The 15390-nt window shown below is 42.5% G+C and overlaps 1 protein-coding gene across 3 annotated transcripts in view; it reads left to right on the top strand.

Moving 5' to 3' along the window:
• The first annotated feature begins 8800 nt into the window (after positions 1-8800).
• Positions 8801-15390, top strand: part of KITLG (KIT ligand) — a 92829-nt gene continuing 86239 nt past the window's right edge. For 2 of the 3 annotated variants that reach the window (XM_021091141.2, XM_021091142.2), the window contains exon 1: positions 8801-9010. In XM_021091141.2, coding sequence (XP_020946800.1) covers positions 8996-9010 — 15 coding nt within the window. In that variant the 5' untranslated portion in view covers positions 8801-8995. The remainder of the gene's footprint in view (positions 9011-15390) is intronic. The other variant, NM_214269.2, reaches the window with a different exon arrangement.

The raw sequence follows: 15390 nt of genomic DNA on the forward strand, positions 1-15390 counted from the left end.
TGACGCTGGAGGGAGACATGAAAAATCTGCTACTTGTCTAAGCAAGTTGCATATCCACTAAAAAAAAAAAAGTTCCTGCAATGCTTATTTCAGACTTTGGAACCCATAATGGTATCTGTTCCCTAGCTGCCTTAATATCAAAATCTTTTCACCCACCAACCTCTAGAAGAAGAAAGAAAGAAAAAGTTCCAGACATGTACAGCTTCTCTGCCATTCCCTGTTTATAACATTTAAAGGAAGAGATAACTATGGGAGTTGCATTATATCTATGAAAGAGCTTTACAAAGTACTAGTATATTTGCCTATATCTCTATACTCTACCTGTGCCATTCAAGAGCTGTATAGAAGAAATGTGTCAATTAGGAAATAAGCCATGCTCTAGAAACTTTTTTAAATGATTCATTAGAGAAGATACTTCAAAAGTAGAATATAAAAAAGAAAACTGCTACAGTTTGAGTCACAAATCTCTTTTAAATTCAGATAAATGAGGCAGATAATATCACTGCCAAAAACATCAACCTAAATTAATTTATCTTATACACATAAAAGTTGTGAGACATATATGAAAACCATAATATCCAGGAAAAGTATGCAAAAATAATTACATAATATATTGTACATGACACACTTTTAAATATCATGGAGAATATTTATATAATAAAATATATAAAAGTTACAACAGTTTATGTTATTTGAGCATCTTATATATACACAAATACATATTCAACAGTCTGCTATATTCTGGGAATATAGAAAAGTGTATTCCCAGAATATACATTTCATTTAGAAAATCAATTCCACCTTTTTATTTTCTCTAGAAATTCTTCCCTAAATAATCTTAAAATCATTGTCTTATTAATAGTCACTCATTGCAATAAACAAGGATAGAATATTTATTCTTTGATCTTGATTCGTTGGAAGTAGTGTCTCCAGACTAGCCAGAAAGTATTTCATATGTCAATTCTGGAGACAATGGGTCTATTCCTTGCTCACGCAAGCCTCTCTGTGGCCTCAACACTTTATCTGTAGATTAATTATGTAAACCAACTTTTATCAAAATTCTTTTCTAGTTTTTAAACCTACAGGTTTCTGAAATAACTCAATTTTTGAAATCTCTAAGGATTAGAAAAAGGCATAAACAAAAACATTTCTATGAGTTAAGGGAAATAATTATACTTATTAAAAAATAAATTTTGAGTCAAAAAATCGTTGTTAAACTTTTAGTAGCAAAAAAAACCAACAACATGAAAATATAGTTAACTTTTATCAAGCCCTATATTCATATCCTCTCTCTAGAATGTTCCCATCAAATTCCTACAGTTTATTTGATTCTTTTACTCGGTGTTTTGAGCAGCATCCTTCTCTCCTTCACTGAGGGCCCATGGATTACAAATTAATTTTCCCACTAATTGTAAGCCTAATTAAGGTTGTAAGGAATGAGCAACCACTCTGCTTCAAAGAGGAAGTGTTATTTGAACCAGGATTTGAAGGATGAAAAGGAGATTTCAGGCAAAAAATAGAGGAAAAGCTACTCTGTGCTAAAGGAACAATGCAAACACAGGAACAAAGGCGTCAAAGAAAAAATGTTGAGAAGTCCAATATGGCTAGTTGGAAGAAAGTGGCTAGTACAATTGATGAGTCTAGGAAACTAGAAATATTGTGGCCAAATATTTTCTTTTCTGGGTTTGAAGAATCAGAATACACTTGTAGACTGTTAGGTGCTGTGCCTATATTTTTATAGATGCTACTGTAATGCTGGCAACAATGATGAAACAGATGGGAAGAAGAAAAAACTAGAAACAGGATGATAATTGGTAAATCTGCTGCAGTAGTTTAAATGAGATTCATGAGACTCTGAAGTAAGGCAGTGATACCAGAAATGAATAATACATTTTAGAGGAGATTATTGGAGGTAATTAAAAATTATTTGTTATAATTACTGGAAGTATTAAAATTGTCAAATGAATTAGTTGATGAATAAGATTAGTTGTTTCTGCAAAGTTGAAGTAATAGCTTTAAATTTACCAGGAAACTCCCTAGGATCCATTGGAATTGTTTTCACTGAGATTCCTACTAGAATGTTTAAATAAGTTTATTTCTTTAGAATTTCTTAATAATCTCACTTTTTCAGTAGGTTATGATGGCTAATAACTCCTTGGTTATTTGATAGACATGGAGGATAATGATCTATGTTGTAATTATCTTCAGGGAATACTAATTCTTTTTTTTTTGTCAACCAAATTCCTTTCGATGTGCAATCAGTATTTCTTGACAGCCTTAAATAGAACATCTGAGATAATATTGTAAACACTTCTATATTTCATAAAAGAGTTTTAAAAAAATCTCTGATTTTGTATTATACAGGCTCGACATTTTTTCAGGAATGTAAGTATTTACTATTGATTTTTATATAGGAATTGCGATTAATTTTTAGGCACAGTGTAAAGGGAAAAGGAGGCTGCCTACCAATCATTTAAGCCTTTACTATCCTTGGCAGTATTTTCTAATCTTTATTCTATAATCGAGAAACAATTGAACTAAACAAAGGAGTTTGATGGTACTCCCTGAATACTAGAAAAATCGAGGTTATTCAAAGAGTACTCTGTGAACTGTTGTCTGTCATTATTTTTTAAGGTTGGTCAAACCAGACACCAATAGGATAAAGGAAGCCTCACATTTTTGTGGCTTGTAGCAACTCCATATTAAGGTGGTAGTCGTTCCAATTAACTTTAGCCTGTAAGTACCTCAGTGGGTGCTAATTGACCCAGCTCAGGTGATATCAGGAGATTGGCCAGACCTGGATGCTAAACCCACCCCTATAGTGGAGGGGAGGGGAGCTGAGGAGGTGGGGGCGGGGTGTGGGGGGGAACAAAGGCTTGTAAATGACAATCCTTCTTGAAAACCATGGAATTGTGTTTCTTTCTTTCTTTTCTTTTTATGGCTGCATCTGTGGCATATGGGAAGTTCCCGGTTAGTGGTCGAACTGGAGCTGCAGTTGTGGCCTATGCCACAAGCAACACTGGATCCCAGTCACATCTGAGACATATGCTGTGGTTTACAGCAGTGCCCAATCCTTAACCCACTGCACAGGGCCAGGAATCAAAGCAGCATCCTCATGGAGACGATGTTGGGTTCTTAACCCACTGAGCTACCCTGGGAACTCCTGCATATGGTTTCTAAAAAAAGAATGTGGGATGCTGGTAGCAGAAAAATAGGATATGTGCTGAGGAGATAAAAAGTCCTACCCATAATCCATATGCCTGGATTAGATCATACTCTTTCCACTTACCAATTGAAGGAACTTGAATAAATTGCTTACCTTCACTGGTTCTCAGGTTCCTTATGTATCAAACAGAAAAATTATCTCCCTTACATGATTGTGGTGAGAAATTGGTGACAATGTGTAAGCCAAGAGCCTTGTCCCGCCTCCTCTCTGACACCAGTAACCTAATTGGAACAACATTTAAGAGATTTGTTGTGTTCTGCTCACTTCAGTAGACACTGAAGATAAAATAATGAGTGAGGACAGTCACAGTGACTTTAATCAAATAATCACAAACAAATGCTAAACTGCCTCTGTTTTTTAAATGCCGCAAAAGAGAGAAAATTCCTACTTGAGTTTAGAATAAGAGGGAATCTGACCCTATCAGAGCTTAGGGTTTCTGATCTCCTGATGAGCTTGCCCACACCTGAGGAAGAAAATGTAGCAAATACTGAATTGAGAGCTAAAGAATAATATACTTACTAGGCGAAGAGGAGAGGATTGGGCAAAGCGATCTCTGCGGAGGCAGAAGGAAGTTATAAGCAAAGGCTCTGAAGTGAGAAGGAACTCCGAGGAAGAGAAGATGGCTCTTGCCTCTGGAGCAGCAAACACAGCACCAGTTGACTCTCTAGAAGCCAGGAAGTGCCAGACTCCAGAAACCTGAAAGGCTTTGCCTTCCTTTATTCCAAAAGCAATGGCAAGCCACCAGAGTTCTCAGCAGAAGTTCTATGATCAAAGAATGATTCTTATCCTATCTGCCCCCACCCCCCGCAAAGATGGGAATGGATGGCATCCCTCTGGCCTGAAAAAACTTCGGTTTCCCTTTGGGGTGCCATTTTTTCAAGGGCCCTAAAATCAACATGTGTGTCTAACAGAGGACACCCGGAAAGGGGCGAATGTACCAGAGATGTTCCACAGGCACAAGACAAGACTTACCAAATTTACTTACTAAATTAAGTCTATCTCTTAACAACAACAGATGTTAAATCTCAACATAAGTAAATAAGTAAATAAATAAATAAGCTTTCCAACAATTAGGTTAATCAAAAACAGCACGATGGACCAACTGGCATTAAAAGTATGCCAGCCAAGACTAGATAATCACAGACAAATTTTCTTGCCAATGTGTCAAATGTTGAACTCCCTGCATTCTGCAACAGGAGCTTACTATTCTATGAGAGACAGTTCCCTGATGTCTCTTGTCCACTTGGTTCCTTTTTTTTTTTTTTTTTTGGCTCTTTGCCTTTTCCAGGGCCACTCCCACGGCATATGGAGGTTCCCAGTCTAGGGGTCTAATCAGAGCTGTAGCCGGTTCCCAGGCTAGGGGTCTAATCAGAGCTGTAGCTGCCAGCCTACCCCACAGCCACAGCAACTCAGGATCCGAGCCGGATCCTTACCCACTGAGCAAAGGCCAGGGATCGAACCCGCCACCTCATGGTTCCTAGTCGGATTCGTTAGCCACTGTGCCACGACGGGAACTCCCTGACTCTTGCTTACTTTTAAGCAGCTCCTGGTTTTCTTCTGCTAAGGGACTGGAGGCTGGCCTTTGCCTCCTCTCAGAGGCTTACCTTAAAGAGGGATCTCAGTATTTCTGATCTCCTGATGAGCTTGCCCACAATCTTTGATTTGTGTGCTAGCTCTTCTCATACCTTTGATATATGCTTTTTTATTTTCTTAATTTGATTTCAGGTAATGTGCTTCTACAGCAGAACTCTAGTGCAGCAGTATGAAGGCAAACACACATAACAGAGTTATGGGTGTGACAATGATGATATTAATGTAGCTAGAAAGCCATTGGGCTGTGGAGGTGGGAGGAGGAGGCAGAACTAAGAGAAGAAGGAAAGGCGGGAGGAACAGAGAAAAAAATAGAGGGCGTCACAGCGGGGGATGAGTATACTGAGTACTGAGATGAATTACTCGGCTGAATGAAAAGAAATTGAACTGAATTTCTGATAGGTCCACCCCCTGTTTTCTTTACCCTTTAACTTATTAAGCCATTCTTTCCTAATTTCATAAAATTAGTACGATTAGATGGAGGTCTGCCAAGCTTCACTAACTGTACCAAAGTCATGACTTTTGTCATATACACCTTCCTTTACTACTAGTTTTATTTATTTAATGATATACATCAAACCGCTTTTATTTTTATTTTTTTACTGTCTCCACACCCCTTCATTTCTCATTAAGCCTAGTATTTATCTAAAATTATAATTGTTAATGTTATAAAATTGGGTTGTGATGATCACTGTATGACTATAAATGTAATAAAATTCACTGAGTAATAGAAAAAAGTAAAAAATAAAATAAAAAAGGTACATGCAACCCCCAAAATAATAAAATTATAATTTTTATTAAAGTATAGTTGATTTACCATGTTGTGCCAATTTCTGCTGTATAGCAAAGTGACCCAGTCACACACACACACACGTATATATTTACACACATGTATATATGTATACATATATAAATACACACACATTCTTTTTCTCATATTATCTTCCATTATGATTCCATCATGTTCTCTCCCAAGAGATTGGATATGGTTTCCTGTGCTGCACAGTAGGGCCTTATTATTTATCCATTCTAAGTGTAAGAGTTTCTAATAACCTTAAACTCCCAGTCCATCTCACTCCCAAATTGATCCTTCAAATATTTTCCTGAGATACAATCAACTTGAAATCATCTGTTCGATGTGTTATAGATGTGTTATACACATATGTTAGAGCACATATTTTAAAAATACATTTTGATTTATACTCATTTGATAAATATGTTCATTGGTGTAATACCTACAGTCATCTGGGGAAGCTTTATGCGTGGCACACTGCTAAATCCTTGAGTGGAGGCAAGGTCCCAGCCTGCAATAGTTTTGATATAGGGAAAAACTCCTTCAAATTCACTTCCCTTTCGATTAGGCCATGTGATGTATTTCAGGAGTGTAACTCCTTTGTGCATAATATATATGCAACTCTTCGGCAGACCAAAATTATTCCCAAAGGCTGGTTGGGTTAAGATTGGGATTAGCATGGAGAAGTCATTAGTTAAATGACTTTCCTAGACTGTTGCATTTGCTTCTGTTTTCAAACTTTTTTTCACTTCCACTTAAAACAGTCTGCAGGGAGTTCCCGTCGTGGCGCAGTGGTTAACGAATCCGACTAGGAACCATGAGTTTGCGGGTTCGGTCCCTGCCCTTGCTCAGTGGGTTAACGATCCGGTATTGCCGTGAGCTGTGGTGTAGGTTGCAGACGCGGCTCGGATCCCGCGTTGCTGTGGCTCTGGCGTAGGCCAGTGGCTGCGGCTCCGATTCGACCCCTCGCCTGGGAACCTCCATATGCCACGGGAGCGGCCCAAAGAAATAGCAAAAATGACAAAAAAATAAAATAAAATAAAATAAAACAGTCTGCAGCACGTTTTGGTTGAAAACAAAGGTAGTTAATACCCTGAACTTTGTTTGTGGTCTGTTTTCAAACATACATTTTTGTAACTATACAGGGGGAGGTAGTCTCCTAGCTGGAGCTCTGGAGCCACTTGGAGTGAAATACGCACGGAAGGACGCTCATGTACATACAAGTCCACGTTTCCATCCCATGTTCTCCCCAGACCTGTTTACTGTTGGGTGTGGTTGACGGAATGATGCCTGCCTCCCATGCCCAAAGAGGTCAGCATCCTAATCCCTGGAACCGGTGAATATGTTACGTTAAATGGCAAATAGGCATTAAGATTGCAGGTGGAACTGATGCTAATCAGCTGATTTAGGGAACTCAGCCTGGATTATCCAGTTGGGCCCAATGTAATCACAAGGTCCTCAGAAGTGGAAGCAGGAGGGGGAAGGGAAGGTCAGAGTGGGTGATGTGAGAAGGACTCAACTCACCATTACTGACTTTGAAGATGAAGGAGGCTATGAGCCAAAAACTCTGGAGAGCTTCCAGAAGCCTAGAAAGGCAAGAAAAGGAATTCTCCCCTAGAGCTTCTAGAAAGAACACAGCCCTGCCAACATTGCCAACACTGAGCCCTGGGACTTTTTGGACTATTTAGACTTTTTGGACTTTTGACCTCCAAGCCGTAAGGTAGTAATCTTACGTTGTTTTAAGTGATTAACAGCAGCAACGGAAAATAACACAGTGAACTTCAAATTTTACCCACTTAATTGTTTCTCATGGTTATAGGTTGCCATATTAATTTTTTAAAAAGAACTAGTTAAGTCGAATTTGGGATCCTACTCTTTTATTAAAACATCTAATTCCTAAATTTACACATTATTGGTTTGGGAAAATTGACCTCTCTCAGCCTCTGTTTCTTTTTCTTAAGATTTATTTATTTATTTATTTATTTATTTATTTATTTATTTATTTATTGTCTTTTCTAGGGCCGCACCCGCGGCATATAGAGGTTCCCAGGCTAGAGGTCCAATTGGAGCTGTAGCCGCCGGCCGCCTACACCACAGCCACAGCAACGCCAGATCCGAGCCGCATCTGCGACCTACACCACAGCTTAGGGCAACGCCAGATCCTTAACCCACTGAGCAAGGCCAGGGATCGAACCAGCAACCTCATGGTTCCTAGTCAGATTCGTTAACCACTGCGCCAGGACGGGAACTCCTCAGGCTCTGTTTCATCAACAATAAAATGGGAATAAAAATGACAGGACCTATACAACAGGTTTGTGGAAAAGATTTAGTGACATAATCTATGTAAAGTACTTAGCACGATGCCTGGTATGGCATTAAGTGCATCGAATAGTGGTTTTAACTATTACTGTTGTTGCAGTAGCTTTCCAATTCCAAAACCTCCGACAACAGCAAACAAAAGTGTATCTTTCGAGACCCTGGCTGGATCGCTGACTTCCGCGTTTAATAACCTACCGCTTCTCTTTCAATTTAAATGTCTAAAGAAGCAGCGGTAAACCGTTTTTGGAAACAGCATCTTCCTTAGCAATCTTAACCCTGAGTCAACAATTATTTCGACCATTAAATATTCATTCACTAAAGTAATTGTTTAAAAAAAAGGAGGGGGGTGGAGGCTAAGACAATGGCCCAAGTATAGATCCTAATTAAGTTAAAAAAAAAAAATCCCTAAAGCGGGGCGGGGTGAATTCTTCGCTAGCCCCCCCTCCCCCCAATGAACTATCCCGTACTGCCTCTGCAGAAAAGAGGGAGCTCCCGGACTTAGCGAGCGTGCTAGGTATTTGGTCCGTCCCAGGGCGGTGCCAGGTGAGCCGAGACGAAGCCGAGGGGCCCAGCTGCGACTCTCCGAGCCAGGCGCGCAGTGCACGCGGCAGCTGCAGGGTGTTCGGCTTCTCGCTCCGCACCCTCGTGCCCTCCTAGCCTTCGGGCCGTGCGCGCACCGGCCCCTAAACGAGGGGAAACGCTTGGATTAATCTATCCAACTTCTACGGTATTTGCAGTGCTCCGGCAGCCCTGCCGGTCTCCCCCCCGCACACCAGCAGAGTCTCGCTTCCCCGGGGCTCCGGAAGGGAAGGAGGCGTGTCCGGAGTAGGCGGGAGGGAGCCCTATAAAGTGCTGGCGGCGCGCCGGCCCGGGGCTTCACTCTCCGCCTCGCGCCGGGACCTGGAGCGCCGCGCGAAGCTGAGGCCTTGGAGAGGGCGTTTGCGCTCGGGCTACCCAATGCGTGGACTATCTGCAGCCGCTGCTCATGCAATATGCTGGAGCTCCAGATCAGCTAAACGGAGTTGCCACACCGCTGCCTGGGCTGGATCACAGCGCTGCCTTTCCTTATGAAGAAGACACAAGTGAGTACGGCGCACCCAGGAGCTCGCCGGCACGCCAAGAAAATCGCGCCCACAGGCCCGCGCCTCCCGGCCGCGACTGCTGGGGCGCGCGGGGCTGTGCTGGCTGGACGAGCCCGGAGGGCACCCGGGAGGCGGGCGTGGCGTGCTAGTGCCAGCTCCCCGGCCCGGGTGAGCCGGGGAGAGGAGTGAGAGAGAAGCGTGGGAGCTGGTGTCAAGTTTGGTGCCGCAGCCCCTAAGTTGGGAGCTGTCAGTGGGGAACTGCAGCTCCTGTAAGACGGGAGGATCTGCTCTTTGGCCGGGGAGTTTAAATTATTACGGAAAGGCATGCCTTTGCACGGGAGACATTTTCCAGTGGGTTCCGGGGAGATTACACAACAGCTCCCCGCGTGCCACGCTCGGTGGCTCGAGCACCCAGATTTTCGTGCAGCCCTCGAGTGGGTGCAGGGCTCGTGCGGACGCGGGAGCAGCCTCCAGAAGGTAGCCAACCCGGAGTTTCTTAGCAGCCACGCTCGAGTGGGCAGAGAACCTGCCTGGCCAGCTCGGGAAAACTTGGCTCCCGCGGCGTGTGCCAGGTTTGCGGCTCTTGGTGAGCTTCCCCGGAGAGCTCCAAACGGGGTGATACTTCTACATTGCACTCACCTTCTTTCATTACAGTAGAGAAAAAGTTGTGTGTGTTAACTCCGATGGTAGTTATTGAGGTAATTGCCAGTGCTGCACAATTGTGCATTATAGAGAAGGATTAGTGGCTAAAGCGCCGTCCAGGGGTACAATTAGATTTTTTTTCCCCTTGAGGTAGATAACTGGCTTGTCCTTTGGAAAGGGCCGCCACGGTTATTTTCAAACACAGTTCTTTTCTCCACGGCGGGCTGTACCTCTTCTCACTTCTCCCCTTAGGAATTTTTCCTTGTTTCTGCCTCGGGTTGGGTAAGGCTGCCCTTTCACCCCCCAGAGGTTCTGTCGGAGATTGCAATTCCTGAAATGTGTCGGAAGGGTGGAGGTGGTGGGGAAAAGGGTTGTATAAATCCTCAGTTGAGAATGAAGGCATCCATGTGCGGAAATGCTTTATTTAATGGCACACGACGTGTGCCATTTTAAGTATATGTCTAAGCCCGGGAAGAGTACACATTCAGAAGGGAGTAGAAAGACTCGAGCCCATTGCACCCGTGTGGAAAAGAGCAGCGGGGAGGGACTCACCTAGCAGAAAGGTTTGTGTGGTCTCTAGGACCGCTGCTTGGGACCGAGAGAGGAGCAGAACGCAGGTTCCTCTCCCGCAGGTCAGTTTATGGGCAAAGCATTGGACGCCACACCTGAGATGACCACAGGGGGCTGTTGAAATTCGAATGTGAAAGACTGGCGACAGAGGAGAAGTTTTAATGTAATTACTTGATTCGTACGTGCTTTCTGCTTTGTAGACTAATAAGCATGGGCGGGGACCCAATTCTTTGTTATAGTAGCATCTGCTCACTTGAAGGGTGGTGAGATCTGGGTGGAGAAACCCGCTACCTTCTAGTTCAGGGAAAGAGCCTCAAGCTTCCTATTTAAACAAGATCACTGGAGACAGATCAGGTTAATGACCAACACTCCAAAGGGGGGCGATGTGGTATCAAGTCACTTTGAGAGTCCGTAGGATTGATGATCCTTGCACCCTTGCTTTGCAAAACAAATGTGAGCTCTGTAATCGCCTTCCTCACTTGGATTAAATGGCTGTGTAAATCGGATTACAGGCAATAATTCCATTGAAAACGAGAAAGAGGTCGAACTAAACCGAAGCTTCTTGGTGTTAGTGAGTCAGTGCTGCTGACCAGGGACATTGGAGACAGCTAAGCATTTTAGAAATGTGACCTGCTCAGACCGAGGAAAAGTGCAAGCCCTTTGGTGGAACTTGCCTATGTTGAAGGGCTTGAGGCAAAGGAGGGCAGTGCCCTTGGTGAAAGAAGGCATTCATTGCCTGGGATCTAATGACCTTCAAGGTTTGCTTTAAGGATAGGTCTAGCAATTCCGCATTCTTGCACTGCAAAACGGGGGCCCTGGAAATAGCATGAAATGGATGAGATAAACAGCAGAAATGGAACGGGCGCCTAAATCCTCATTCGTGTTGTTAAAATTTCTGATCTTAAAAGTTACATTAAAAAATTGCCTATGCAACTCTGTATGGATGGAGAGCAGCGTAAGCAGATCTGACATTAAGACATAAGATCAATTGTTCTACTGAATCTAATGATATCCTTGCCAGGGAGGAATACTTATTAATATTCAATAGTTCGAATAGTCATTGACAAAAATGGCATCAATTCCAGAGCAAATGGTGGTGTGCTCTGCCATTACCCAGGATATAAAATGAGAATTTAATAATAACAATAACAACAACAACAACAGTAATAATAATATACTTTAACTTGAATTACGCAGCTCTCTAAGAATCACAGGGATATCAGACATTCTGGCTTTTCAGTCAAGCTGAATATGGAAAGTCTGTCAACAAACACTTGGGGTTTGATAAATGATTCTTTCATTTATTGAGCACGTGTGATGGACTGCAGCATGTGGGAAATAATTACCTGGGCAGTAGTTAGGAGCAGCAATTTTTAACAACGCATTTAATCGCAAGTCTACAGAAGTGAAAGCGTTTTGCATTTTTCAGATTTCTGAATGTATTTCATTCATATGGTGTGGTTTTATGGTTTGAAGGGAATTGTGTCTCTGGCTTGGAAAGAACATCTCTTTCCGTATCTTTTTTTCAATGTAATACTTTAATAACCTGGCATCTGTAATAACAATTAGGCATCTTAATTTGCAAATCCAATTTAAAAAGTGCTATTACTTTAATGGGCCTGGTGCCATCTTTATTGATACTGTGCTTATATTTTAGGTTTGAGATGGTTTTGTGAGTTTTCCTGATTGCTGTCAGTTTTGGAAATGCTAAGATAGGAAAAATTCATCTGGCAAACAGTGTAGAAAAGGCCATTTTAGGCACACTTTAGTTCTCAGAGAAGAAGCAAATAGAATATTAGCTTTTGTTATTTTGAAGAAAATAGCCCTCTCTCGTCTGTATGAAGTTTGTCATCTGGGTGATGAGGCAAGTTTATAGAAAAGAGCATTTTTAAATCTTGTCCTTAAAATCACTCAATTTGGGATGTATGCTTTGAATAATCCTAATTTATGTAGCTTTTAATTGATACATTCTGCCAAGACTTGAGAAACTCAAGTGCTAAGTCGATTACATTTAACGTAAAACATGGAAAATAACCATATGGAAATCTGAAGGCCTGAGCCAAATCAGTTAGAATTGCCAAATTTAATTTATAACTTAACTGCTGATTTGGAGATAGCAAATTATGAGTCACATTTGTTCTTTAATAACAGGTGATTGAAATCTTTCCATCACCATCGATAATAGTAAAAAATAAATAAATTAAAAAAAAAAATCCCTGCCCACCTAGCTAGTCTGAATACTGGGGGTTTCCTGCGTAGTCCGTTGAACCCCATTGCATGTGCCCTTACCTATCGGTATTTAGAGAACACCTGAGACAGAGGGGAGCGATCTTAGGCTCCAGCTTTTGAAGACTTTGATTCTCATTTTCTGTTTTACCGGTGGTGAGACAAATGACATTAGGTGAATGATTGAACTCCTTGGGATTTCTGTTTTATAGTTTGTACAGTGATTACAAGAGTTAGAAAGATTTCTCTCACATGGTGGTTGTAAGGATGAAATGAGATCTTATGCATGCCTCCCAGCACCGTGGTTTACTGCGGTTGCAGTCTGAATTTATCATGTCTGAGGAGCAAATTGCCTTCCCCTAACTTAAAAGGCAGAGGAAAACCAGTTACTGCAAGTAAAATGAGCCCATTTCATAAGTCTGGATCTGTGGATTCCGTCTCATAGGCTGATATTTCTATTCATCAAACCAGGGAAAAGAAAGATTATCCGTGGCGTGGGAGGTGTCAATGTTTTTTAAGTTTTTCTAATAAAAGTGAAAATGAGAGTTAATACTGAAAATAGAAAATGGGACAGTAAATCTCTGGTTTACTGTCACATTTCCACACTCTTGCTTTCTCAGTTCCCCTGTCTGACTCTGAGACACTATTATTTTATTTCATTTTAGGCAGAAAAACTAAAAAAAAAAACCCTGTCCATGGTGTTCTTGAACTTGCTTTCCTGAGTGAGGACAACCATTCATGTCTTCAGGATGTCTTTACTGTTTTGACCAGGCAACATGCAGTGACTTTTTTTTTCCTCCTTAAGTAAGTTAGGGAGGTTTTTTTTTTTTTTTTTTCCCTCCCTTTTTTCGATTACCTAAATGTTCTCTTTTGTAAATGAGGGCAAGGCTTTTGAATATACACCTCTCAGAGCAGTCTCTTATCTTCATTTCCAGTACATGAATCATGAGTAAACCACAGGATCTCTTTTCAGTGTTCATCACCTGTGTGGTCAGAACAATTTAGAAGACAAATGGAGAAACACCGGGATGCTTTTATAATATAGGCTGTTTGCAGGCGTACGTTGTTTAGGCTTTGTCTCATAGAAACCATCCACTGCAGCCTTGCGGATTTTTACAGATGCAGTGAGAAGTTTTTGCCATTTCACTTCATTAAGGTCATGGTAAAACCTGTTCATGGCTTGGATCTGGTGTGGCTGTGGCTGTGGCACAGGCCAGCAGCTACAGCTCTGCTTAGGCGTTGGAAAGGGTTGTCACTATCCCATCTCTACCTGTTTCCTCTGTCCTGAAAACTGGAAGTGACGCGGGTGATTCTTCTTAGACCTTACGCTCTTGGTCTAAAATCACAATGTGTGTCATCTAAAGGAAGACTGTCCTTTCTGTAACTCTCTTTGTCTTTTGTCTGTATTTTACTCTTCTTCCAGGCTGTGACATTGACTTGGTTATCAGGGGATGGTGTTCTTTTATTAGCACAGATGCTATGTTGTATGGCTTGGGGAGGGCTTTTGAATCTCTCTGGACCTCACTTGCCTCCATTATAAAATGAGAAAGTAGGGCTAGGTGAGTGTCCTCCAGTTCTAAAACTCCCCATTTCTAAGGCTCTGATACAATTGATGCTTGGACTAGATGGCATTTGAGCTTCCTGTAGTTCGGCGATTTGTGTAGTCACTGCTTGGGTGTGAATAGAAATGATAACCAGGGAGTTCCCACTGTGGTGCAGCAGAAACGAATCCATGAGGTTGCGGGTTTGATCCCTGGCCTCGCTCAGTGGGTGAAGGATCCGGCGTTGCCGTGAGCTGTGGTGTAGGTGGCAGACATGGCTTGGATCTGGTGTGGCGGTGGCTGTGGCACAGGCCAGCGGCTACAGCTCTGATTAGACCCCTAGCCTGGGAACCTCCATATGCCTCGGATGCAGCCCTAAAAAGCAAAAAAAAAAAAATTGTTTCATGATAGGTTTTATGATCATGAACCAGCCGATGGGGAGAAGTGAAGGCGATTTAGACTGCTCTGCTTTTCTCCTTTCCACTGAGCTTTAGTATTCTCTATGACAGGAGTGGTATTTACACTGGCTAGTTTGGCAACATCCACAGGAGAAGAGGATCTTTACTCTCTTGCAATCTTAAATTCTCTATGTGAAGAAGGTAAGTCGGGCAGCCAGAGGAAGTCATCTTACGTAATTAGGGAATGCCGCCCTCCCCATACTTATTTCTGCCCCTGCAGTTTCCAGCATCTGTGTGCATCAAGTAGAAATGGGGAGAATCTGCCTGTGCAGTAGAAGGAGCTTTGGTGGAGGGAAGCAGAGGTCCAGGTCCTGCCCTTGGCTCTGGCTCCAGAGCCTGTCCTTGGGTCTCAGCAGTCTTGGGCAAGTCTCAGACAAGTCTTGGGCAAGTAAGTCACGGAGCCCTAGTAGTATCATGCCCTAGCCTTATTCCTGAAAAGACAGTGAAGAGGAGGAGTCTGCACCTGGAGACCCAGAGGCTGAAAAGGAGAGAGCGTCCCTTCTGCCTCCAGGGAAGACGGTTCCTGCAGATGGTGCATGGCTGAGTCTGAGACTGTCCTTGCCTTGGGTTTTTGCAGGTCCAGTGTGGTCGCTGTAACACCTCTTCCCTACTCCTTTTCCTTAGCCTCTCTCTCAGATGGGCAGAGCTGAGACCAGGAGCTAAGCTAGTAGCCAGCAGCAGGTTTTCCTTAGCAGTCAGCAGCCACTTTTCTTATTGTTGACATGTGAATATTCCATGATCAGCTAGATCCCTCCTCTAGCCAAGGGGCCATGGATTCTGCAGAAAATAGAGCTGTGCCAGTGATGAAAACACTTTCCTGCTGTAAGTACCAGCAAAATCTAGGGAGCGTCCTACTAAAACCATGTTCAGAATTGAGGCAATGACCCAGACACTTTAAAAAAGCAGCAGCGACTATCTTTAGTTATCTGGATGCAGGAATTCA

Source organism: Sus scrofa, chromosome 5, assembly GCF_054392235.1.
Source record: "Sus scrofa isolate SSC_HxYL_T2T_F1_AM1 chromosome 5, Sscrofa_HxYL_maternal_Yorkshire_Landrace_v2.0, whole genome shotgun sequence".
Classification (NCBI taxonomy): domain Eukaryota; kingdom Metazoa; phylum Chordata; class Mammalia; order Artiodactyla; family Suidae; genus Sus; species Sus scrofa.